This window comes from Gopherus evgoodei, chromosome 13, assembly GCF_007399415.2.
Source record: "Gopherus evgoodei ecotype Sinaloan lineage chromosome 13, rGopEvg1_v1.p, whole genome shotgun sequence".
Taxonomy (NCBI): domain Eukaryota; kingdom Metazoa; phylum Chordata; order Testudines; family Testudinidae; genus Gopherus; species Gopherus evgoodei.
The window spans coordinates 19531350-19557359 of NC_044334.1; the positions used below are offsets into that span (position 1 = coordinate 19531350).

At 50.1% G+C, this 26010-nt stretch overlaps 1 gene segment (V, D, J or C); it reads right to left on the bottom strand.

Annotated features, from left to right (window-relative positions):
* Positions 1–6396: 6396 nt before the first annotated feature.
* On the bottom strand, positions 6397–6918 carry LOC115661074. The segment is given in 2 exon segments: positions 6397–6722; positions 6846–6918. Coding segments are annotated over 2 exon segments (372 nt in total).
* Positions 6919–26010: the final 19092 nt, after the last annotated feature.

Here is a 26010-nt window from a genome sequence, read left to right on the forward strand (position 1 = left end):
CTTAATTGACCTCAGTCAAGCTCCAACTCTTGTGTCTCTAAACAGCTCCAGTACTCTCAGCTCACCGACTCCCAGACACGCTTCCTGTTATTGCTTCAGTCACAGTTCAGAGCCCCGGCACTCTGCAGAGACCTGATTTCTACTGAGAAGGACGTGGGCAGTGTCGTTTCACAGGTCTGGAAAGTGTGATCCCTTGTATGCCTGGGCCCCATTAGACGGTCCAACACTTTAGGGCCCAGGAACATCGGAGCAAATCCACAGCAATGATCCCTTGGTCATGCGCCACAGCATCCGACTCATCCAAGCTCCATGAGCCCAGAAACCACCTGCCCTGCAGGCAATTGAAGGGCAAAACCGGAAATCCAATCCCTTACTGCTCACACTGGTTTGTTATCATAGGGTTGCTCGGGAAGGACAGCTTTGTATAAGGAATGTTTTAATGAATATTGGGGATTATTCTGAAAATCAAAAGCGAAGCATTAAATGATCTTTACAAACAGGCATAAGGAAAAAGTGGCAGAGCCCACTGGCCTCCCGCTTTGGCATTGTTTCAAAGGAACAAAGACCAAGTCAGAACTTTGCAGCTCAGCTGGAGAGAAATTGCACCTGGGCAAAAGACTCCAATGGCAGCAGCTCTAGGTCCCCTTGTCTGTACTGGCTTTGCTTTATGAACATGCAATACATGGAGCTTGGGCACCCCCGGGCCCGATCCTGGGAAGTGCTGAGCACATGCAGCTCTGGTGGAAGTCAGTGGGAGTTGGGAGCCCTCAGCACCTGAGACATAGGCTCAATCTCTCTATTTGCAGGACAGCTCCATGCAAACAGGAACATCAGCACTGGCGTCTGTGAGTGTGCTGTAGGAGAAGGAAGGTGAGATCACCCTGGTCTGTGTCACTCAAGAGACCACGACTGGAACAGTGTGTCCATGTCTGGGGTCTGCAATTTTAAAAGGCCGTTGACAAGTTAGAGAGGGTTCAGAGAAGAGCTACGTGAATATTTCAAGGTCTGGGAACACTAATCGTAGGCTGAGTTACTTTCTATCTCTCTATTTAGCTTGTCAAAGAGAAGGTTAAGAGGTGACCTGATCACGGTGGAAGAGCAGGTACTCAGGGGATGTTTAATCTAGCAGACAAAGGTAGACCAAGATCAAATGTCTGCGAGCTGCAGTTTGAAAAATTCAAACTGGAAATGACATGCACAGAAATTAAGCACTGGAGCAGATTACAAAGGGCTGTGGAACATGAAGCCTGGGGGTCTTTCTAAAAGAGATGGGCAAGTTACACCACATGTTTCTGGGCGTGAGGCAGGAATTACTGGGTGAAGTTCTGTGCCCGTTTCACACAGGAGGTCAGACTGGATGGTCACAATTGTCCCTTCTAGGCTGCAACTCAGCAGAACTATGATCCGGAGCTAGAAGTGTAATAACTGTACCAGCCACTAGCCAGAAGAGCTCTTTAAAACCCAGTTTCGGCTGGTCCAATATCACAGCATAATGCCTACTGTGGGATGGTCCCTTCTTGTATCCTTGGGGCGGTGATCCCTAGTGCCCTGGTTTGATCTCCTTACTGCTTTTAACTCAGTCTGTGCATCAGGCCAGTGATGTTGTGTCAGAACACAGATGAGTTCTTCAACCAGAAAAGCCCGTAGCTTTGAAAGGCAACGAGGACTGACAGCAATTGGAAATCACAGTGACCCAGGAGCCAATCCACCAGGCCATCTCATAGGAACAAGAAACACGCAGGTGGGCTCCAGGTGCAGTGTCACTGTGGGTGAGAGGGATTTTTGTTCCTCTTCTCTGTGCAGCTGTATCACTGTGTACTGGTTAGCTGGGCCATCCCAGTCTGCGCAATAGTAATCAGCATCATCCTCTGCTTGAGCCCGGCTGATAGTTAAAAAGCAGGTGTGCGTGGAAGTGTCTTTAGAGGCAGTGAATCTGTCAAGGACACCAGAGCCTTTATCCTGGGTAGAGTCATCCTTGTAATACAGCAGGTATCTTGGTTTCTCCCCTTGCTTCTGCTGGTACCAGCGTATGTAGCTATCGCTGATGCTGACTTCACTGCTCAGAACACATGCGAGTTGGACAGTTTCTCCTGGAGTCACTGACATAGTGAGTGGCTGAGTCAAAGTTAACTGGTAGCTGGAACCTGAAACAACACAGAACCACAGGTCATCAAAGTGTCTGCACATGTGGGTGTGCCCTGCACCGGGCACACTTCCTGACCTAGCGTCTGAGATCAAGAATGCAGTAATATTTACCTGCCCAACAGGCTACCAGAACCAGCAATGTGGTCACCCAAGCCATCCTAGGAAGACCACACTCAGCCACAGCAGTCTCTGAATTCAGTTGTGCCTTGTGCTCCTCTTGCTTCTTAAACCTTGTGATGTGAGCAGACATCCTGAATGCAAATCTGGATGTCTCTGATAGGCTCCAAGTTATCCTGAGCTCACTGGCACCCACCCCACAAGCACCTGGGGACAGTCGGTGCATTGCTGGGCTAGGAGTAAGGGATGACGGCCTCAGCTATTTTTATCCCATGAGGACACCCTTGAAAAATTATTCTGCCAGATTCCTCCCGGGCTGTTCAATTGGTTTGTTGCACTGTACAATGGGAGGATCAGACAATGGATTACCCTGACTCTGAAACACTGGAGTCACTGCTAAAGGCCACCAGCCTAATGGGATGGATAATCTGTTCAAGTGTGGCAGGGTCATTCCCTGACACAGTTTATTCGTGGCTCTGGTCTTCAGTGCCTTCTCTGCATTATCCCCCACAAGTGTAGAAGTTCAGCACCTTGCACTGCAAGAGGTGGAGAAAGTTGTTAAGGAGCTTGAAAAAGCTATTATCTGCCTCTGCCTAATTATCTGTATAGAGCAGAGAATGATAAACTGGCCCTAGAGAAGTTGCATCAGGTGCTGTTCAGCTTAACCAGCAAGGAGCAGCAAAGTAAGTAGCCCTCACAGCCTTACAGGGAGAAGTAGCCACCCTTCTGCAGAAGTCTAATTAAAAGCCTGTGTTGTGGAGGCCTCCCGGCATTTCACACACATTTCCAGGGCACCATTAATAAGCACTTTGCAAATGAGCTCCTGGGAGGTTTTCAGGAGCAAGAGCCCCGCACAGCTGTAAAACGGTCCTGGCTCTGCTGCCAAAGTAAAGGGATGTTTTAGGATTTCCAGGCCTAGAACATAGACAAGGCAAAGTTCTACTTCTGGCAGTGTCAACATCTCAGCATTCTGGGATAGCACAGAAAACAGAATTAACCTGCCATTACCTGGAGGTTTTTGTTCTGAGTTACATGGATATTATCTAGGAAGTTTCTGACATTAACAAGATGTTGCTGCTAAGGGCATTTTTATTGCAATGAGAGGGATCTTTCAAAAATGAAAATCCATTAATTCCTTTGTTAGCTCCCGCTGAGTTCCATTGATATCGCAGGTGAAGTGACTTCCTTAGTTTAGAGAAAACAACTTTTCAGTGTGATAAGGGGATACATGGTGTCAGAGCCAACTTTTATAGGTGTTTATGACAACTATGCATCAGTTCTTGTCATCAGCTTCAGCATTTCTGACTTCCCCTATAACATCACTAATTATTAGACTTGGCAACATTCAATTTTAAATATAATTTCAGCAGATAATATCAATGTTAATTTTTAAAACTTTTTTTCTATTTTTATCTACTTAAATTTTCACAGTTGCAGGATTTGTGGGTGGGTCAGACAACAATTAATCAATGACTGTAGATGTTGAGATTCAAAATGCTAAAGCTTTATAACCATTAAAACAGAAATTATCAACAACATGTGTCAAAATACACACAGTACATATCCTGAAATCAAACCCTCATATAAAAATAAAAGCTGAGATTCTCAGTGATCAGCTGTCTCCAGAAGCTTGGGCTTCGAGGAAACTCCAGATATGATGAGATTTGCAATAAAATCATGAGTTGGTGACAACACTGATCTTTTTGCTTGTTGTAGTGATTTCACTCTTTATTTTTATTTCATCTGCATAATGTGCCTGCTGTCTTTAATTTTATCAAAGCCCTAAACATAGCAGTGCTTCAAAAGAGAACCACTTCTGCTATGAGAACTGATCACGTACTTTGACTAATCTTACTGCATTCCTAAGGACACTGAAAAAAAACCTCATTACACTGTTTCTATCTATTCTATCTCACTGAATCAGGAAAAAGGCACCATAAGCAATGACACTAGATCAATGAACTAATAATTTAACCTGAGGTTTATGCACCTCCATCCCAGTGCAGGACAATATGCATCCTGCCATTTGATTTGAAACCAGAAGTAAGCCAAGTGCAAGGACATGGTGTGTATGATGAATGCAAGGAGAATAGCATCTACTCCCATGGGCTTCCAATACAATACATTTGTTATTCACACTCCTCTATGGAATGGATGGTATGAACCCATTTATCTTAAACAGAATGTGCTAAACCCCAGGAAAACACTGAGATTAGCTGAATGGAACAGGTCACTGTTCTGAATTCTCTTCCTCTTTGAGCATTACTTCATTAGCAGGCTGCTGCCTCACCTCGCTGCCAGTGAGAGGTGGAGATGGAAATCTAGACAAGTCCTTTGCTGATGAAACTAAGATCAGGTCTGTGCAGTTTGGGGGCAAATCCTCAGATTTCTGAGCTGGCTACTCTGGATTTATAGTTTTTGGTCAAATTCCTGCCCAAGGGAGCTTCCCACCTTCTAATAATTACACACATAGAAACACTGCTGTCTTGAAACAATAGAACAGATGTGGATTGTTTTTTAAGAAAACATAAGAAAATCAACTCTGTGTGTGTATATAAAGGTGTTTTACCCTTCACAGACTCACTCCCAGTAACACACGAATCCCCTTTAATGTTTTGCTGGCTGTTCACCACTGATTCTGCTTTATCCTTTTGCAAGCAATGCTTGTGTTGTTGCCCTGGTGCTGGTTTCCTTCAAGTGAAGGAAGAGCAGAGAAGATGAAATGCCTTGTAACAGGGAGGCACAATCTTCCTGTGGGAAAGTTATTGATGGAGAAGCCAAAATACCAACTTACAAACAAAACATAGAGTTGGAGAGCAGTAGCCCCTGCTCTGGGTTCAGATACTAGCAGCTAGGACTAGACCAGAACTAGACCAGTCTCAACATCTGGAAATATTTCACTCATTGTGATGTCTGAAGGTTCCTGTCTGTGAATTCACAAACCTACTCACTCAGTTACCTATTTGGGATTGCTCTGGTGGGGGTTTAACCCCATAATGGTTTGTCTCTTACATACCTGACAGGTCAGGTAAGCCAAGCTCTGGGACAGCCTCACCTCTGAGACCAGAGAGCTGGACCCACTAAACCAAGCCAAAGGGCCCTATCCTTTTCTAGCTCCCCCTCATCCCAGAATGCACAGGGCCCCTCACTCAGCCTAACCCTCATAACAGACTGACCCACCACTGTTACCCCTTCTTATAGTGCCTGGTTTCCCCAGTAACGAGCAATTAGCTCCAGCTGAACCTAGCCCCTGACTGGGCTCCTCAGCAATCACTGCAGTGAAGCCAGACACCTGCTGAAGATTCCCTGCTCAGAGAGAGGGTTTTAACTCTCTCCAGGTATGGCCAGTGCTTCCACCCCCCCCCCCCAATCCAAGCCTCTCCACTGCCCCTAAAAAGGCAAATTGGATACGGGTCAATAGCTATCAACTGTCAGTGCACAGATGGGATGGTTTGAGCTGATACTGTCCAAGAGCTCCCTTAGAAGTGACTGGTCCCCACTGCTCACAACAATGGATCCAGGGCTTTGTCACTGACTTTCCTCACTTAAGGACACCTCCAAACCTCACTGAGTGTTGTCGGGCCATGTGTCGATGATCTACTCAGTATTGGGGCGCAACTGTGCAAAAAGCCCCATGACTGCCAGAAGAGCCCCTGCGAGATGAGGAATTTCTCTGCACTCACGCGTGTCATGCACAACTCCAGGGGAATGTGGGAGATTCTGCAGAGAGGAGCATTGTCCTGTCACACAAACCGCTGCATGGGCTTGAGTCCTGTTTTCTAAATCGTAACTTGGCCAAATCAAACCACTGAAAGCCACATGTCTGACCAGGCGATCCTGCCCCTAGATGCACTTTTTACCTAATGAGATGGGGACAGACTCCTCTCCTAATCCCCTGCCATCCCACCCCTCTCTCCATGGGGCAGGCTGATGGGAGGAGGTCTTTCCCCTACACACACACCCCCAACATGTCCCCTTGCTGGGACTGAGAGACACAAACCCACTGAGGATTAGTCAGGCTGCAGGGGGAAGCCTGAGGCCAAACTGCAGCCTAGGCAGGTCCCAGCAGGGCACAGACTGCAAAGCAAAGCAGAAAAGAGGCAGGTTTGGGTGTCAGTTCCCCATCTGAGTGTCTCACTGTGTAGCCTTAAAAACCCCTCCTTGATGGTAGTGAGTGAGGCAGTAATAATCAGCGTTGTCCTCCGCCAGGGCCCCGCTGATGGTTAAATAGGCCGTGCTACCAGAGCTGGACCCAGAGAACCGCTCGGGGGTCCCTGACACTTTCACGTTAGCGTCGTAGATGAGGAGGCGAGGCACCCCGCCCCCCCGCTGCTGGATCCAGTACGGGTAGATGCTGCTGATGTCAGATACGATGCTCACGCGACAGGAGAGTTTGACAGTCCCTCCAGGAGACACCAGCAAGGAGGGCTCCTGAGTCACCACGTACTGGGAGCGGGTACCTGGAAAACACAGTACAAACAAAGCCATGAGACCCGCCCTGTGGCATGAAGCGTTTGTGTGAAATTCCCGAGAGAGGGGGAAGGTGAAACCCAGTCAAGGGCTGCCCTGGGCCCCTCTCTCACCTGAGCAGTAAGTGAGCAGCGTGAGGAGCACAGGGGCCCAGGCCATGGTGGGAATCCAGACGAGCTCGGCTTCCTGAGGTAAATGGGTCTGTGGCTGGGACCCTCCAATTCTCTCTTAAACCCCCAGTGCTGGAGAACGGCCCCTTCATGCAAATTTGCCCCTTGCTCACTGGCTGCTGCTCTGGGCACCTGCGTCACCCCAGGACAGGGCAGAGACTTACAGGGGATCTTTCTTACATTTGCTTTGACTGTAAAGTACTGAGCTATATGCGGGGTGGGGGTGGGGGGGAGGAATTAAGAAACTCCAGGAATCTGCTGGATTAGGCGGAGCCCTGCCTAGTCCCCTCTCCCCCCAGCTTCAGGGCTATTCCCAGTCCCATGTTGGTACCGCAGGTTTGCTGATGAGTTTGTTTGTGATGCAATACAGAAGGGATGATCCTCACACTGCCTTCCCCTGAGCAGTACCTCCCTGAGCCCAGTGCCATGTTCAGCTCTGCTGAGGGTGGCCCGTGTCCAAGGACGGGAAGCAGAGCTGTAATGATCTGATTCCTCCATTCTCAGCTGCAGTTGGCCAGTCTCACTGGGATGATCCTGTTCTTTTCTCACCCGGGAGCCAGTTTGGATAATTCTGGGGCTCTCGCGCTGGCTGCTTTGACGTTTCCACACACACACAAAGCCAAACACGTATTTGGCCGTCTAGATGACTTATTTGAAGGAAAACAGCAAAGAAAGAACAAATGCCAAGTCTCCAGGAGAGAGCGCATGCACTCGAGAGCGAGTGAGCGTGCACAGCGCTACCCTCTACAACTGGAACACAAAAGGCCGCTGATGCACCGCTGCCATGGCAACAGCAGGGAGTCCATATTTAATGGTGCAAAGCCCAGAGAACAGACTGATGATGTCTGCGTTCAGTTACAAGGCCACATGCGTTGCATCTGTCTCCTGTGCCTTGCTCTGCTGTAGTTTGTGTCCTTCTGCCCCAGTATGGGCTGCGTCTCCCTCCCCATAGCCCTCAGCTCGGACCAGCAAGGCGTGTGGTCCTGATCCGGTGATGTGTGGAACATCCCCAGTTCTCACTGGCTTCAGGTGGGAGACAAAGTGCACAGCCCCTCCAGGAGGCCCTAAGCATTGCACAGGTTCAGGCCACATGTCCGTGGACAGGTTTCGTTTACTGGCGTCCCTAAGAGCACTCGGACATTTATCAGTAGCCCACTGGGCCAGAAGCTGAGCGTGGTGTGTGGCCCATCTGTGCACTATTAGAGCCCCTGTGCAAAGCCCTGGCACAACTGGTTCTCTGCCATAGTGAGGCTGCATGTGCAGATGGGCCTGAGTCTGAACCAGAATATCGGAGCCAGGACTTCATTTCTAATGAGATGAGCTGGGGCTCATGCAATTTTTTTACTTTCATAACTGACGTGGCAAGGCCAGTGGTGCCGGAGCGATGAACTGCTGAGCCCAGAGGTTCCAGGGTTATGAACTGCTGAGCCCAGAGGTGCCGGGGTTATGAACTGCCAGGACCAGAGGTGCTGAGGCTATGAACTGCTGAGCCCAAAGGCACCGGGGCTATGAACTGCTGAGCCCAGAGGTGCTGGGGCTCTGAACTGCCAAGCTCAGAGGTGCTGGGGCTCAGCCCTGGCAAGTCCTGGCACAAATTAAGCACTGCTCAAATCCACAGAGCATGCTAGCAGAGTTTGGGTGTGGCTGTGATTCCAGTTCCAAGCTCCCTGGCTCCAGCCTGTCTCTCCCCCTGTGAGCTGCCTGGTGAGAACCTCCACCCTTCTCTCAGGCGCTGCAGTGAGGCAGGGAATGGGGGTTGTGGTGAGGAGCAGGGAACACTGAATGGTCTCTGTGCCAGCGGCAGGGCAGCTGGAAGCACAGAAGTGGAGCAGTGGGGCAGGTTGTTCTGGGAGTCAGGGGCTGAGGGGCAGTCAGAGCTCTTCTAAAGGGAGCAAAGGACAAAATCAGAAGGTGTCGCCACAGATACGCAACGAGGCTGAAGTTGGCTCATTATTCCTGATTTCTTATTCCAAGGCACACTTCTTCCCACTATTCTCCCAACACCTACTGAGCTCGCAGCCCCTTAAGCAAGGCACTCCTCCCTCCTGTGGATGTTTGGGGTAACGGGGTTGTGCCAGGATTACAACCCACATAAAGTTCCTTGTGGCCAGACAGACAGCTCCGAATTATGGAGGCATTCCAGGCCATGAAGAAACTTCCCTCCTGAGCAAAACAGAGTCTTATTCAGTATGTCCACACAGCATTTGGACAGACTCGGGCGAATGGAACTCAAGCTAATGCTTTAAAACCAGTTGTATACACAGTGCTTTGAAGTTGCAGCTTGGGCTAGGGCTCAAAAACAGCGGGTGGGATAGAGGGGAAAGGCTTTGTCAGCGAGTGGCCTCCTCTTTAGCCTTTCCCCACCCCTACCCTGTCGCACACGGCATCCACTGAGCACTAAGTTATCCCAACAAACAGATAAAGCCCAGTTTGGCCCTGGCCCCTGCCTCCAGCTCCAGGGGCGAAGAAACGTGGCTGCTGTTCCCTGTCAGCGTCAGAAGGATAAAGCACACACAAGCCCCATCCAGTGGAGTCAGACCGAAATCACCCCTTTTGCTCACCGCAGTGTCCTGCTCTCTCGGTTTGCACAAGTCAATGTTCATTAGGTCACATTGTTGGGTCTAAACTTTTGATGAACTTTGGAGCCAAAAAACACCCAGACTGGCCGTCTCTGCATAATCCTTTCTGAACCTTTTTTTGAACAAAGCACTGACCTGCAAACTACTCATGACACCCCCTTCCTCAAGTAGCCATTAGCCTTTTATCTCTATGCATTTACTTGTTAAACTTGCTCTTCCTGTAAAATCTTGATTGATTATGCATGACCATTATCTTTTATTAATCACTTTGTTTACTTCTGTGTATAAATATTGATGCTCACCCCTAATAAAGGGGCCACACTTATTCTAAAGCTTTGGGGTTAGTGTGAGCCCGTTGATCAACGCATTTGTGTCTGGTCTCTGACAGAATTGTGGGCCCATATTCCAACTCCGCACAACCTCGGGTGTTGGAGAGGTGAGTGAGGACTTGCTTTATTACCTAACAATTTGGGGGCTCGTCCGGGATTCCTTCTGGTGCGGTACCTCTGTCCAGTGGTCGGACCACTCATATATGAATTGGCAAGGCGCCACAGGAGATTTCTCCTAGCCAATTCAATATTGAGGGGTCGTGTATTGGACAGCAGGGTAAACGCCAGTTGGAGGGCTCCTGTCAGACACCATGGGTCAAGGGACTAGCGTGCCTCTTGAGAGTCCGTTGGGGATTGTAAATAAGTTATGGAACGAAGGGAAACTCCCAGTACAGACAGGAATGTCTAGGAAGAAGTTGTACACACTATGTGTAAGGAATTGGACTGGGTATACCGCGGTATTGGCCGACTCGGAGATGAGGTGGCCTTCGTATGGCTCTTTCGAACAGGCTGCCTTAAGAGGAGTAAAGAGCCAGATCGAAAAAGACCATCCGGGACAGTTATGTTACTGGTTTTGTTGGGACACAGCAGCAGAGCTGTGGAAATCTTTAAAAATTATGGCAGTCAGGTACTCTCCCGAGAGTGAACCCCCTCCAGGTTATTTCGATGAAGGGTGTAGACCACGGCGTGTTTTGACTCGTCAGCTGGTCCCCTCTGCACCTGCCCCTATTCCTCCGCAGGGGAACTCTCTCCTTGTAGCAGAGGGGAATCTGCAGGATCCCAGATTGGAATTTGTGCAGAAGGATGAGGAGGAATTGGACGGGCAAACCTCGGGAGGAGTAGTTACTAGGCTTAGGTCCAAGCAGGTACAGCAGGGTGCATGCCCCCCCCCTGAGGATAGCCCAGAGGATGTCTCTGTCAAATCTCTTGCGAATAATAAAAGTATGGTTATAGAGATGCCTTTACAGGTGCACGATCAACCTTATATGAGCAATGATGGACGATTGCAACATGCTAGTATTGTGGAATATAAAGGATGGCTAGAATGGGATTTGAAAGAGTGGGGACAGTTGTCAGGGTCTTTTGGGGAAAATCCCCGAAAGATCATAAAACTTCTAGAAAGATTGTTTTTAAGTTATAATCCTACTTATACGGATGTGGATCAGTTGTTAAGTAGAGTTTTGACTGGAGAAGAACGTAGTAGATTGTGGATGGCAGAAAGGACATGGGGAGATAGCAATGCAGCTAATGTTACTTGGATGGATAGGCGGGATCTGGCCGCTGGCTGAAATCCCCTAGACTGGACTCAGCTAAGGCTGACTCAGCTGCGAACAGATAGAGAGCGATTGTTAGAGAGACTCAAGGAAATGGCTCGCCGCTCGCCTAATCAGGCTAAGTTCATGCAGATTCGGCAGGAATCTGATGAGCCGCCCAGAAAGTTCTGGTCGAGGCTATTGGAGGGGGCCCGAATGTTCACTCAGATGGATCCTGAGAGAGAAGCAGACCACCCTACTCTTATTTCATTTTTTGTGAATCAGTCGGTGCCCCCTGTAAGGGATTACTTCTTAAAGTTTCGCCCTGGTTGGGGAGGTGAGTCAGTCACTTCAGTGTTGGAAGTAGCTGATTTTGCCTGGGAGAAAGAAAGGGAAAGTAGTAAAAAGAAAGAGAAAAAGGAAGAATATAAGCTGATGGCTTTAGCTTTTCACGGTGGTGTTCGAGGCAAAGGCCGTGGCCGTGGCAGGGGATTCCAGGGTGCCCGGGGAAGAGGGTCCTGGCGACCCCAGCCATCAGGAAATTGTTTTCAGTGCGAACAGCCTGGTCACTTTAAACGTGAATGCCCCTGGGGACGCCCAGAGGGTCTGGTTGCATCCGCAGATGCTTATACAAGTGAGGAATACACCCCTGCACCACCAGCTCAGCCCATCCCCCAGGCCTGGATCAACTACGGGAAACAGCAGCAGCCGCAGCAAACTCAGCCTCCTCAATGACGGTACCCCGGGGGCGAAGGCAAACAATGTGATGGTCTTATTTCCTTAATGTCTTTAGCCGGCTCCTTTCTCACTTTCTGCCCTCCCAGCAAAGAGCCTCGTTTAACCCTTTCAGTCCAGGGACTGCCTGTCTCTTTCCTCATTGATACTGGGGCTACTTTCTCTCTTTTAAATCATGCCCCCTCTCCCTGGCTATCCTCTGAGGTTAAAACTGCGACTGGGGTGGAGGGCAACCCACAGTCTCTGGGACTCACTTTGCCTTTGAATGTTATTTATGCTGATAAATGTTTTTCTCACCGTTTTCTTTTTTCCCCAGCTTGTCCGATCCCTTTGATGGGCCGGGATTTACTCTGTAAGCTTGAGGCTACTTTAACCTGCACTCCTGAAGGGGTAGGATTATTGATGACAGTATTAGGAGATTCGGCCCCTACTCAGGGTAATTGGGAAACACCTCTCTCTCTCTCCCCTGACCTCACTGACTTGCCTTCAACCCTCTGGGGAATTTCTGACACTGATGTTGGCCTGCTCCTTTCGGCAGAGCCCGTAAGGATTCAGGTAAAGCCTTCCTTAACCCCCCCGTCAGTCCCTCAATACCCCCTGTCGCTGAAAGCCCAGGAGGGCATCCGCCCCATTATCGAGGGATTCATTGCGCAAAAGCTAGTCCGCCCTCAGCGCACTCCCTGTAACACCCCTATACTGCCTGTCAAAAAGCCTCCTAAAAAGGACGGAGACCCTGTTCGTTGGCGCTTTGTACAGGATCTACGAGTTGTTAATCAGTATGTGGTCCCTCTTCATGCAGTAGTTCCTGACCCAGCTACTATCATCAGCCAAATCCCTTGGGATGCTGAGTGGTTCACTGTTATTGACTTAAAATCAGCTTTTTTCAGCATTCCTGTGCACCCAGACTCTCAGTATCTCTTTGGTTTCACCTGGGAGGGACAAAGTTATGTCTGGCAACGACTTCCTCAAGGCTACAGAGACAGCCCCACGATTTTCAGCCAGTGCCTCCGCCACGACTTGGAAGGTTTCACCAGTCCGCAGGGATCCACATTGGTCCTATACGTAGATGACATCCTATTAGGTAATCGCGAAAAAGCTGCCCTCCGCATCGATGGTAAGGCACTTTTATTATACCTACACACCAGAGGCCACAAGGTAGACCCTAAAAAGATTCAGTGGGTCTCACAGAAGGTCCAATATCTGGGCTTCCTGTTAACCCCAGAAGGAAAACAGATGGACCCAGCCCGCATAAAGACTATTCAAAACTGCCCTCTACCGAACACCAAGAAACAACTTCGAGGTTTCTTAGGATTAATTGGCTTCTGTCGCCCCTGGTTGCCGTCCTGCGGGGAGTTAAGCAAACCGCTCCACCGACTCACTGCTAACCTTGCTCCTGACCCTTTGCAGTGGTCCCCGGACACTATTCAAGCCTTTCAGTTACTCAAGGACAGTGTGGCCTCCTCCATGTCTCTCCGCCCCCCCAATTACAGCAAACCCTTTCACCTTTTTGTCCACGAGAGGGGCGGAATTGCTAGTGGTGTCCTTACCCAGCTGAGCGGGCCCCACCATTTCCCGCTTGCTTTTTACTCTCAGCAAATCGACCCTGTCGCTCAGGGAACCCCATCCTGCACCCGGACTCTGGCAGCAGCTGCCCTGCTGATCACAAAGGCAAAGAGCCTAACCCTGGGTCATTTTACCACGGTTTGGACCTCTCATGCCTTGTCAGCCCTTCTGCGTAGGGGCACAACCCAAGTCTTTTCGGCCCATCGTCAGCAACAGCTAGAGGCCGAACTCTTAGAAGACACTAACCTACTTTTTGAAAGGTGTGGACCCCTTAATCCAGCTACCTTGCTTCCTGACCTGCCAGTCCCCCAGGACCAGCACGACTGTGTGGAAGTAGTTTACAGCATCTTACAGATAAGAGACAACCTGTTTAACGTGCCACTGGACAACCCCGATTGCATCCTTTTCTCGGACGGAAGCTCCTTCTATGTTGATGGCAAGCGTTTCACTGGTTATGCTGTCACCTCTGAATGGGACATTCAAGAGGCCGCCTCACTGCCAGGCAACTGGGGAGCCCAAGCCGCTGAACTCTATGCCCTGGCCCGAGCTTGCCAGTTGGCCGCTGGTAAGACCGTTACCATTTTTACTGATAGCAAATATGCTTTTGGAGTTGTGCATTGTCATATCCACCTCTGGAAGTTTCGAGGTTTCCAGACAGCTGCCGGTAAACCCATTCAGCACCTCCCCCTCATCCACAAGCTTTTGGACGCCCTCCAAAAACCCTCCGTCCTGGCTGTAGTTCACTGCCGGGCCCATACTAAAGATAGCAGCCCCGTTACCCGTGGGAATGCCCTGGCTGACGCCTCCGCCAAGAAGGCTGCCACCTTACCTTTAGCCATGCCCACATTGGCTATTGCAACCTCCTCCTTTACTCCACCGCACCCCGTACCAGTACCCGCTGCTGAACTAAAATCATGGGAAAGCCTCGGGGCCACTCTGGTCAAAGGGACCTGGCTTATGCCAGATGGCCGAGCCTGCCTCCCTCGCTCCACATACCCTGTGGCAGTTCGCTGGCACCATGATAAAGGGGGTCACTACGGCACGCACGCCCTCATGGACACTATCGCTCGCTTTTGGTATGCTCCAGGCATTCAACCCTATTGCCTATCAATAGTGAAAGCATGCAGCACATGTCAGCGTAATGGACCTGCTCCACCTCTTAACAAAATTAAGGGTGGAAGACCTCCGCCTGCTGCTCCATTTCAACATCTTCAAATTGATTTTGTAGATATGCCAAAGGCTTTTGGGAAAAAGCACCTCCTTGTTTTGGTTTGCCCTCTGACTTCCTGGGTCGAAGCTTTTCCTACTGCTAATTGTACTGCTGCCACAGTGGCAAAGATTCTCCTTAGAGATATTGTACCCCGTTTTGGCATCCCTCTTGTGCTCGACTCAGATCGCGGACCTCACTTTACTGGTCATGTCCTTGGCCATTTAGAACAAGGACTGGGCATTTCACACTCCTTTCATACACCCTACCACCCCCAGTCTAGCGGGAAAGTTGAGCGTATGAATAGGGAACTTAAGTTTACATTGGCTAAATACTGTCAGGAAACAGGATTAAAGTGGCCTCAGGTACTTCCCTTGGTCCTGTTTCACCTTCGTACTCGCCCAACCCGCGCATTGGGATTATCCCCCTTTGAACTGCTCTATGGACACCCCCCTTTCAAAGGCGGGGCGCTACCACGTGCTGATGTTTCACTATTGGGAGGGGATCATATGACTGCGTGTCAGTTTCTCTCCCTACAGGCTCGCCTCCGTACCCTTTGAAAAGCCTCGCAGTTTTCCCAGACCGTGCCGCTGGAGGAACAAATCCACCCGTTCCAACCAGGGGACTTCGTCTGGGCCAAAAAGTTCGTTCGTGACGACACCCTCCAGCCAAGGTTTACTGGACCCCACCAGGTTCTTTTGACAACCCAGACTGCAGTGTTCCTGGAAGGACGCAAATCTTGGATCCACCACTCCCACGTCAAGCCAGCCGTAGTGGACCACAGTGACGGACCAGCAGCTCTTGTCACCACTGAGGACACTGCCTTCGACCAGTGGACCAGCTTACCTCTCTCAGACATTAGACTTAAATTAACTCAAAAAAAATAAGAGGACCCTTTATTCTGACAACTGTATGTTTTTTATGCTTTTTCAGTTTATTTTCTGCTTATGAAGATAATGCTTTTATTAGATATTCCCACGAGGTTAAAACTCGTATTTTAGGAAATAGAAGTGATTGCTGGGTATGTACTCAATTTCCAGTAAATGCAGCACAGGGACTCCCCTTCACACCCATTCCCCTAACCACTGCTAATATGACTTGGATGCCACCGACTAGAATAAAAGATCCAGTCCAACCCAATCTTACATGGGACAAAACAGAAGTGCCAATTAACAAATATCTCAGGGTAACCAATCAAACAGGATCACTGTGTTTTGTTAAAGAAAAAGGGTCAACTTTTGTGGGAACAAGTAAATGCAACATATATTTTAATGGCACCGCCTTTAGTAAAAATCTTGGCTTCAAGCCTTGCGCATCCCACTTATCCCATATGTGGATCCCTCACCCCGATCCAACCTTTTCAACTTTTTCATGGAGGGGCAGGTTTTCAGAGTCAGTTTTTAAAAAGCCCTGCTCAGATCTCGAAGGTGTCCAACTAATTGTTAAAGGATACACAATTGCCTTCTACAACTGCTCAAGCAGTACTACACTGCCCTTTAAGGACAACACTACCAAATTGTGCCTCTGCAGTTCACACAACGATCCCTCTGCGTTACCAGGGGAACAGTGGTACAACGGGTGGTGGGTTACCTCCTACTTTGAGAAATGGAATACCCAAAACGCATTATATGGAACATACTGGGTGTGCGGGCCCAAGGCTTATTATTTTCTCTCCCCTGATTGGGCAGGGTCATGTTATTTGGCATGGCTAGCACCGCCTTCTCGGATCTCCCTCACTCCCCCTCATTTTCCCCACGTTCGTAACATCCGTGAAACTGACAGAGATATTAATCTCCGTGATGGTTTGTCCTGGCAGCGGTGGGCTGGTCACACTAGCTTGAAGGGTGCCATCATCCGTCTACAGGGACTATTAGAATCTTTGACCAATGAAACTGCAACCCTATTTGAGAACCAGGCCGGGGAAATGTCCCAGCTGCGCCAGTTGGCTTTGCAAAACAGAATGGCTTTAGATATGATGTTAGCAGCCCAGGGAGGAACTTGCGCCCTCATAAATGAAGAATGCTGTGTTTTTGTAAATGACACCTACTCTGACACTTTTCAACGTACCAAACACCTAAGGGAAATGGCTAAAAACTACTCCTCTGGCCAGCCACCTTATGATTGGTGGGGAGCCTTATGGAATTGGCTGCCCGGATTTGGGTGGGTTAAAAACCTCTTGGTGGGTGTTGTTGGGGCCATGGTAGTCCTTATAATACTGTGTTGCTGTATTCAGTGTGTCCCCTCCCTCATAAACTCATGTAAGTCAGTTTATTCTTTTCCCACTTCAGCTAAAAGCCTTACTCTCTTCGAATTGGCCCAGGCTGAAATTGCCAAGCGGCCCTTGAGATCTTGAAATAGGGTGTAGCTTTTTGATTAATAGTTATCTCAAAGCTACAAATGGAGGAATGTTGGGTCTAAACTTTTGATGAACTTTGGAGCCAAAAAACACCCAGACTGGCCGTCTCTGCATAATCCTTTCTGAACCTTTTTTTGAACAAAGCACTGACCTGCAAACTACTCATGACACCCCCTTCCTCAAGTAGCCATTAGCCTTTTATCTCTATGCATTTACTTGTTAAACTTGCTCTTCCCGTAAAATCTTGATTGATTATGCATGACCATTATCTTTTATTAATCACTTTGTTTACTTCTGTGTATAAATATTGATGCTCACCCCTAATAAAGGGGCCACACTTATTCTAAAGCTTTGGGGTTAGTGTGAGCCCATTGATCAACGCATTTGTGTCTGGTCTCTGACAGAATTGTGGGCCCATATTCCAACTCCGCACAACCTCGGGTGTTGGAGAGGTGAGTGAGGACTTGCTTTATTACCTAACAACATGGTCTCCCATGGGGGCAGCCCAGCTGCAGAAAAATAACTGACTTGGGTTTCCAGGTGCCCAGGCTAGAGTCATAGTCACACTCTGCTGCATTTTGCGGCTTAAAGCAAATGGAGAGTTACCAGGGACAGAAACGCTGCTCTGTCCCCCACCCCTGACTGCAGTGACCTCTCCCTGCATGGATTAGCTCTGGGGCAGAAGGGTTTGGTCTTTGCTGAGGCTAACAGGGGATTTCAGCTCCCAATTTGCCTTGGAAAGAGAGTTGTGTATTGCATCCCAGGGGAGCCCCTCCTCTACAGCCGCCCTGCAGAATGCAGCCATGACACTAGTGTTGGCTTTCCCATGACCAGATGCTCCTGCAGCTGCAGGCTGGGCAGGACTATCTGAGCCAGGCTCTGTAATTTCCCCTTTTTCATTGCTGCGAAGTGGTGCAAAGCACAGATTTCTAAAGAGGGGGCTGGTTCCAAGGGGTCTCTCTGCAGGGACAAGTGACACAACACACTGAGAGGCACTCAGATACCATGGGGACGGGTTCCATAAGAGAATCTCTAGACAGTGAGAGAGACACAACAGGCCCTAACTTCTACTCTGCTCTCTGGAGTTGTCCCCGGTCGCTCAGACTGCCTCAAGCAAGAGAAACTGACAGAGGAGGAGGCCTAGAGTGACCAGATAAAATCGGGACTATCCTGATTTTGAGGAGTTTGTCCCACGTCCCGACCACAGTACGGTCAGGACACCATTTGTCTCGATACTTTGTTTCCTGATCTTTGGCAGCAATTTGGCAGAGAGTCCTTCAATTGCGGACGGTCTTCGGCGGTATTTCAGCAGTGGGTGCTTCTGTCTCTGGCGGCAAGATTTGTTACCCACCGCTGAAATACCGACGAAGATCATCTGCAACTGAAGGCCTCTCCGCCGAATTGCCACCAAACTCCCAGAGAGGTGAGTGTTAAAAAAACAACAGCCCCACCTCCCCCACGGCGGTCCCAATATTTTCCCCTTAACATCTGGTCACCCTCGAGAGGGCTCTGGGTGACCATCCCTCAAGGTTTCAGGCTTTGTCCTTCAAGGTGATGTATTCTGAGGGGGCTGTGAGCACTAGGAAGCAAGTTGTGTATGTGTCCCAAGAGAAGAGCAGCCCTCGTGGGATCCAACAGGGTTTTGGTCTCACTTCCCACTTCCTACATGGATCTGGTGGAGTTTTGGTCTCAGTTCCCCAGGAACCTGTGGCACAGTGTTACTCCCCACCCCTCTTAGTGCCACAGAGTCATAATCAGCATCATCTTCTGCTTGGGCTCCAGAGACTGGTAGATTTCAGGGATCGCTGAAGAGTCTTTGGAAGCAGAGAACTGATCAGGGACCCTGAGACGTGGCCTGGTGAGAGTTGTCTTTGTAACAGAGCAGTTATTCTGGAGGGTTCTTAAATCTCCGCTGAAGCAAAGAGGTGGGGTAGCCAGGGATGCTGTCACCACTTATGGCGCAGGCTCGTCTAACTGTGTCTGCTGGGGACAGATGCACAGGGCTTGGCTGAGTTAATGCTGACAACTGAGAGAAAACACAAATACTGCTTATCAACCCTCCCTTCCTGCTCCATGGAGAGCTGGGCTTTTGAACAGATGCTAGTACTGAACCTGCCAGGAAAAGCCCCGGCAGGCAGAGAATCAGAGCAGACTGAGCCCTGTGCAGGGAGGAGATGGACAAAGGAAGGAGCCTGGCCCTGCAGCTCAATTGCTGTTGATTCTCGGGCCAGCCTCTCCCTTTGGGGGAACTTGCAGCACCTTTTAGAGCCTTAAAGGTGGGGCAGGGGAATCCAGAATGCAAATGAGCCTGGGGCCTTGAGCTAATCTCATAGAGGCTGGGACAGTCACTGAGGCTTTGGTCCTTCAAGGAAGATTATTCAGACAGGGGCATTAACACAGTCTGTGAATCAATGATCATTTTCAGAGCCCAATTAATGGAGCAATGGGCTGTGTGATGTTGCTAGCATGAGATTAGACCTTAAAAACAGAGCTCCTGTCTGCTCTGCAGGACCACCCTCACCAGGGACTCTGACAACAAAGGCTGTGAAAGGCAAAGTCACTGGATGTGCTTTTCCTTTGGCCAAACTCAGACTCACGGCAGAGTGGAAATGCAGGATATTGGCCTTCACACCAGACTTAACTTTGAACAGTCAGAACCTAATGCTGCTTAAGAAAGCTAATTACACAGCTGACATGACACCCGCATACAAAATTGGCAATTCTTTAATGATTCTTGTTGTTATTATTATTATTTGTATTACAGCAGTGACATGCTTCTGCCAAGGTTCCCAGACACCCTGCCTCACTGACCCCTGCTCACCAACCCCCGTCTCAACTTCCACAAAACCCGCCCCCTCAGCTGACTTCTGTCTGCTCAGCAAATTCAGGTTCATCCCCACGGACAGGCCATGTGGAATCTAGATCAAAGCAGCTCAGTCCCTGCTCCAGGACGGGGATTTTCCTTTTACAATTTAACCCCCACAATACAGCCCGCAAAACTCTATTCACCCTCTTGCCTGGGGTGAGCAATTGGCAGGGCTGAGATGCAGTGTGTCACCTCCCCCGCACCCCGAACATGCTTCAGACTCCGTGACCAGGCCGGCTGGGGGCCCTCAGTGCTGGGGGGACATGCTCAGCACTGGAATATATGTGCAGAGTGTGTTAGGAAAACAGAGGACGGTGATTCCAAGAGGAACAGGGGCAGGGGAGCACCCAGCTGAGGATGTATTGTTCTCATCTGCCTGGACTGCCGCCCTGATGGCTTTGGACTCTACCTCCACTTGCGGAGCTACAAATTGCCCCATATGCTGCCTCACAGACAGGGGCAGCTCTACATTTTTTGCTGCCCCAAGCATGGCAGTCAGGCGGCCTTCAGCGGCACACCTGCAGGGGGTCTGCTGGTCATGCGGAGTTAGCGGCGTTTCTGCGAGTGAGCTGCTGGTCCTGCACCTTCAGCGTATCCACTGCCGAATTGCCGCCAAAGCCGCGGGACTAGCGGATCTCCTGCAAGCATGCCGCCGACAGCTGCCTGACTACCGCCCTCACAGTGACTGGCTGCCCCGGACACGCGCTTGCTGTGCTGGTGCCTGGAGCCGCCCCTGCTCACAGCTATGGGGCCTTGGGCCCCATGCTGCATGTGCTCTGTGATCCTGATTTGTGTAGTAGGAGATGGGGAGGTTGTAGAGAACATGACAGTCCTCAGCCTGCCATGGACGCTAGAACAGCTCCTCTGTGCGGAGGATCCCAGAGCTCCCAATCTGTGGGAATCCCCCACCCCCCATGCAGTACCAGGAGATTAGTCTAGGAGGAGGAGGAACTTGCGTGAGGGAAAAGCAATCCCTTCAGCAAAGGCCGGGTACAACACGGCCAAGGGAGCCTCTCTCTAGCCTCAGCTGTGCCCCACTAGCCTCAAAGCTCTTCCTCAGAGTCTCGTTCAGTGTTGGCCACTGAAATGTGAAAGGTTTTTGTCTCAGTTCCCTCTCTGATTACACCACTGTGAGCATCTTAGCGCTGTTGTCCCAAGTCAGACAGTAATAATCAGCGTCATCCTCGGCTTGGAGCCCAGAGATGGTTAAGTAGCCAACACTACCAGAGGCAGAGCCAGAGAACCGGTCCGGGACCCCAGTGCCCCTGCCTGTGCTAGAATCACTGAAATAATAGAGCAGGTATCTGGGAGGATTCCCAGGGGTCTGTTGGTACCAGCCTATTCCATAGCTACTGATGCTGTATCCTCCACTGACGCTGCATGAGAGTTTCACTGTCTGCCCTGGAGACCCCGACACTGAGGGCGGCTGCGTCACCACGTGCTGGGCACAAGAACCTGCCAGACACAAAACTCAGATCTGTTAGTGCTGCGTGGTTTGTGCTAAACCCCTATTTAGCTCATTTACCTGCCCCCCAATATCATCCTGGTGGGGAATTACCTGCCAGGAACAGCCCCAGGAGAAAGAGAGGCAGCGCGCACAGGGCCATGGTGCAGGGAGGAGATGGACAAAGGGAGAGAGGAGCCAACCCTGTCCTTGGGGTTCAGCTGGTTCCTGCCTTTGTGAAATCCTGTAGCAGCTTTTAGAGCCATAGGGGGCAGGCCACATGCAAATGAGCCCTGGGGCCCGGCTGGATTGAGCCAGCATGCAAATAAGCTGTGCTGCTCTTTGATGTACCCCACTGCTCAGAGACATCTTCTGGTCAGCATTTAGCGCACTTGCCTCACTCCTGCCCACTAATCACTCTGCTGGCCCTTATTTTCCCAGCTGTGAGAGGATTTGCATGGGAGAAAGGGGAAAAGCTGAACTATGGATTTTTCTCCCAAAGCCCAACCCAGGTGTGTAGTAAAGAACCCATCCAACCCGAGAAAGCCCATGTCGAGACTTACATCACTTCTCCCTCAGTCCCCAGATAACCCTTCAGCACAAACTGGCTTGTCAGGCCTTGGCCACAAAATTAATGAAATGCCCCCGTCTAGTGGTCGCAAGCAGTGTTTGCTTCCCCTTCTTCCCTGCACTTTCCGTTTTGTGCACCTGCTCTGTTTGTGCAGTGATCGGCATGCACAAGTTTACATTCCTCACCAGGATTTGAGGGGTGGCATTTCTGGTCCCGCCGCAGCATTTCGGCAGCAATGCTTCACGGCAGCAGGATCTTTGGCCACCCCAGTCTTCGGTGGCATTTCGGCGGCAGCTTCTCCAGGAACCGCCCCTCTCCTGTTCTCGGCGCCACCTGGGGCGGCAAAAAAGCTGGCACTGGTTCTGACCCAAGGGGCTGCCTGGGAAGAGTCCAGCTGTCCAGATCTGACTGACTGAGTTCCTGCTGCCTTGTGTTCAGTCATGAATATAAACTAGATGACATGCATCACAGTGTGATGAACTAGGAATGTTCTTAATGTTTCCTCTGAATACTGTGTTGGTGCCTCAGTGTCCCCTATGCAGTCTTAAGTATCTAGATGGTGGGATAAGGGCATGTGATTGCTGAAGAGCAAAGGGCCAGTGCACCTAAATGCCTGGCACTCTGTATCCTAGCAACTGGTGGCCTGGGCCCATTCCCTGCAAAGGTGCCAACTGAAGGTGTAGGAGACAAAGAGATCAGGTGACCTGCTGGCCCGGGAAAGGAGTCGAGCAGAGAGGAGGGGCTGGAAGGGGTAGTTAGTCTGGAGCTGGCTGAGGGCAGACGTGGGGGTCTGGCTCACTGCCCCCCAGAATGGACCCGGCCGAGGGGTCCGGTTCGTGGTACCTACAAGCTCTGTTTTAGATCCTGTTCCTGTCATCAAATAAATCTCTGTGTTACTGGCTGGCTGAGAGTCACGTCTGACTGCGAAGTGGGGGTGCAGGACCCTGTGGCTTTCCCAGGACCCCGCTGGGGCGGGCTCGCTGTGGGAAGCGCACGGAGGGGCAGAGGATGCTGAATGCTCCAAGGAGAGACCCAGGAGGTGAAGACGTGTGAGCTTCTTGCCCTGAACAAGTCTGCTCCAAGGGAGAGGAGGCTCCCCAAAGTCCTGACTGGCTTGGTGGGGAGCAGTTCCAGAGCATCGCCTGGTGACTCCGTGACACACAGAACATCTGATTTTGTTCTTTTATGGCCAGATTAAAGTGGGCTCACTCCACTTTCAGTCTGTGCTCACTAGTTTTGTGCATGATCTTTCACAGTATTTGTAAATGTGCGAAGAAATCCAGTCACTTGCATCTGTACTGGACAGCGTTCAGAAACAGTGAGTGCAAATGATGGTGCATGATACATCGCACGTGTACATTAAGGCCTCATTGGGAAAAGTGGATATAGTAGGAGAAGAGCAAAGGACTGGCTGGCAGAAAACATAACTATATACACCCTAAAATAATAATGACTTTTTATTCACGTAGTGATGCTGGCTTAGCTGATGTCAGACAACAGTTACATATGTCAAACAACTGACACAGCCCTGCCCCAGACAGGCCACAGCCTGGAGGCACAAGGCAGTGCAAGAGAGCAAAGGGGAAACAGGACAAACACACAGTGCAAGGTGGGTTTTACGGCTGGAATTTTTCACTGAAGCTGTGGCTCGTTGGGAGCTGTTTGAAGGAGTAGAGGGAAGGTGCTTGGTGAACACAAATGGGAAACTGGCTGATCCCAGTGTAAGGTGCAGTATGAAGGAAACAGGGCCGGTGCAAGGATGTTTCGCGCCCTAGGCAAAACTTCCACCTTGCGCCCTCCTTCCCCCCACGCCCCTACCCTGAGGCACCCCCCCCCCCGTGGCAGCTCCCGCCCTCTGCCCTGAGGCACCCCTCCCCCTGCCCCAGCTCACCCTGGCTCCATGTGCAAGCATCCCAAGCATGCTGTGGTGGCTTCACTTCTCCCGCCTCCCAGGCTTACGGTGCCTAACCTGATTGGGGAGGAGCGTGCTTGGGGAAGAAGCGGGGCAGGGGTGAGCTGGGGTGGGGAGTTCCCCTGTGTGCATCCCCCTCACCCCCTTACTTGCTGCAGGTGGCCCCCCCTGTGCTCCCCTGCCCCAGCTCCCTTTGCCAAATGCCAGTAGTGACTGGGGTGGCTGAAGATCTGGCCGCCGCGGTTGCTGCTGAAGAAAATGGCGCCCCCCCAAATGCCAGCGCCCTAGGCGACCACCTAGGTCACCTAAATGGTTGCACCAGCCCTGGAAGGAAACATAAAGGACAACATCCCCGAGCTCTCTCAGCCTCCCAGCTCCACTCGAGCCTCTGTTCCTTCCAGCCCCAGTTCTCTCCTTTCCCCATGCCCTTGGTGCGCCTAACCAAACCCCCCTCTGCTCAGCCAGCTCTCCCCAGCAGTAAGCTCTCTCCCCTCTCCTAGCTTCTATATTTTGTATGTGTAGGTTGTTATTGTTATTATGAATAGCACTATTTATTAGTGAAATGGGCTCATTGTTTCCTGCACACTTGGATTGGGGGCGACATCATGGAAAATCCACTCTTTCCCAGTGGCTGTGGGAAGGAGCATTCTGAAAAATACTCCTAAAAGAAAGAAACTGGGGGATGTGAAATTGCCTGCAATGGAAATGGCCACCATTTGGGGTGAAATCAGGGAAATATGATGAAATACTGTTGCCCAGCTCTGGGTGGGTGCCAAGATGCACCTGTCCTTGTCCTTTGAAATCAATGGCAAAACACCCACTAATTCCAGTGGTGCTGCCCCATGCTCTTTGGGGTCTCACCTGGGCCCAGATCGCTGTAGAGTTCTTTCACAGTGTGATCTCGTTCATTCCTTTCTCATGGAACTGAGATTTGTAACAATAGCAGATCTCTTGTTAGCCATTTTGGGAAGCAGTTACTTCTTTTGCTTATTTTTCACTGTTACAAATTGTTTCCTCATGAATAAATAGATTTGTACAGCTTAACGGGAGAGGCTGAGTCATTGTGTCCATGTAGCTTTCAGAGCGATGCCTTCTGGGTATCTGCAGAGAAATCCCTGCCCCCTCACTCCCAGGGCAGGAACTAGCAGAGTATTGAACTCTTCTGCATCCCTCAGCTCTGATATTTGATGGGCTCGGATATGTAGTAAGTGAAGGCCCTGATAAAGGCCCAGTATGAGGCCTGAGGCCTGAACTAAAGTAATGTCAAGACTTAGCTAGAAAGCAAAGTCAAGCTGTTAGCCAGAGGCAGGCCCTGCTCACAGAAGCTGGCAAGGAAAGGGCTGATGCAAGAAGATATGTACCTAAAAGGTACTGAACACTAGAGATCAGAACATTCACATACTTGCACATTCCACACAGATAACAAGGAACAGACTGACCCATCCCAATGACAGGGGCAAAAGGGTAAAATGATGGATAGAGTTGTTTTAATAGAACCAACATGTACAAGGTGAGAGGCGGCACCTTACTGCGTAGAGGGGTTGTACCTTGCTGCGTGGAGGGGCTGCACCTCAATACGTCAGGAGTGATGTGTAACTTGTTTGTACCTGTGTATAAGAATGCATCCTTGGGGCGATGTCTTTGTCCGGCCAAGGGGGCAGTGGAAAGTCCCGCCACTGACTGAGCCGAGTGCATTGCCAAGAGGCACTTTCTCGTAGTATGCCCTGAATTAGGCTAAGAAACCTACAGGGAACTGCCATTGTGTCCAAGATCGCAATAAACCTAGCAGACGTGACTTTGCACCTTACTAGAGTCTGTGGTCATTGGGGGTTCTCGTTGGGTCTGCTGTATCAGCTATCTGCAGAGCTGGGGCAGCACACAGGGTGAGCTCACGCACGCAGACGAGTGATACCAACAGAGAGAGCAGAGCACCACACCGGTAGCATCTGACAACAGGATACAGCTGTGTTTGCAACTCCAGTGATTGACAAGGAAAAACTCAGGACAAAGACCAACAGAGCTACTACAGCAGCCTTCTGTTTCTTAAATGCTTTTTTTAATTGAAACCAAAGAAAGTTCATTTAAAATAATAAGTTAATGAAAAATAGTATTAGAAGGCAAATCAGAAAAATGAAGTTTCTAGCCCTTGTGGCTGTGGAGAAAGCTTCAAAATGTGACCCCAGTGCACCCTAAAGGTTCAAAAAGCAGAATGTAAATAAAAAAACACCATATCTATTATTTTTAAATAATCTCATTATTTTAAAGCCAATCTCATGATTCTGATGAGCCTGAC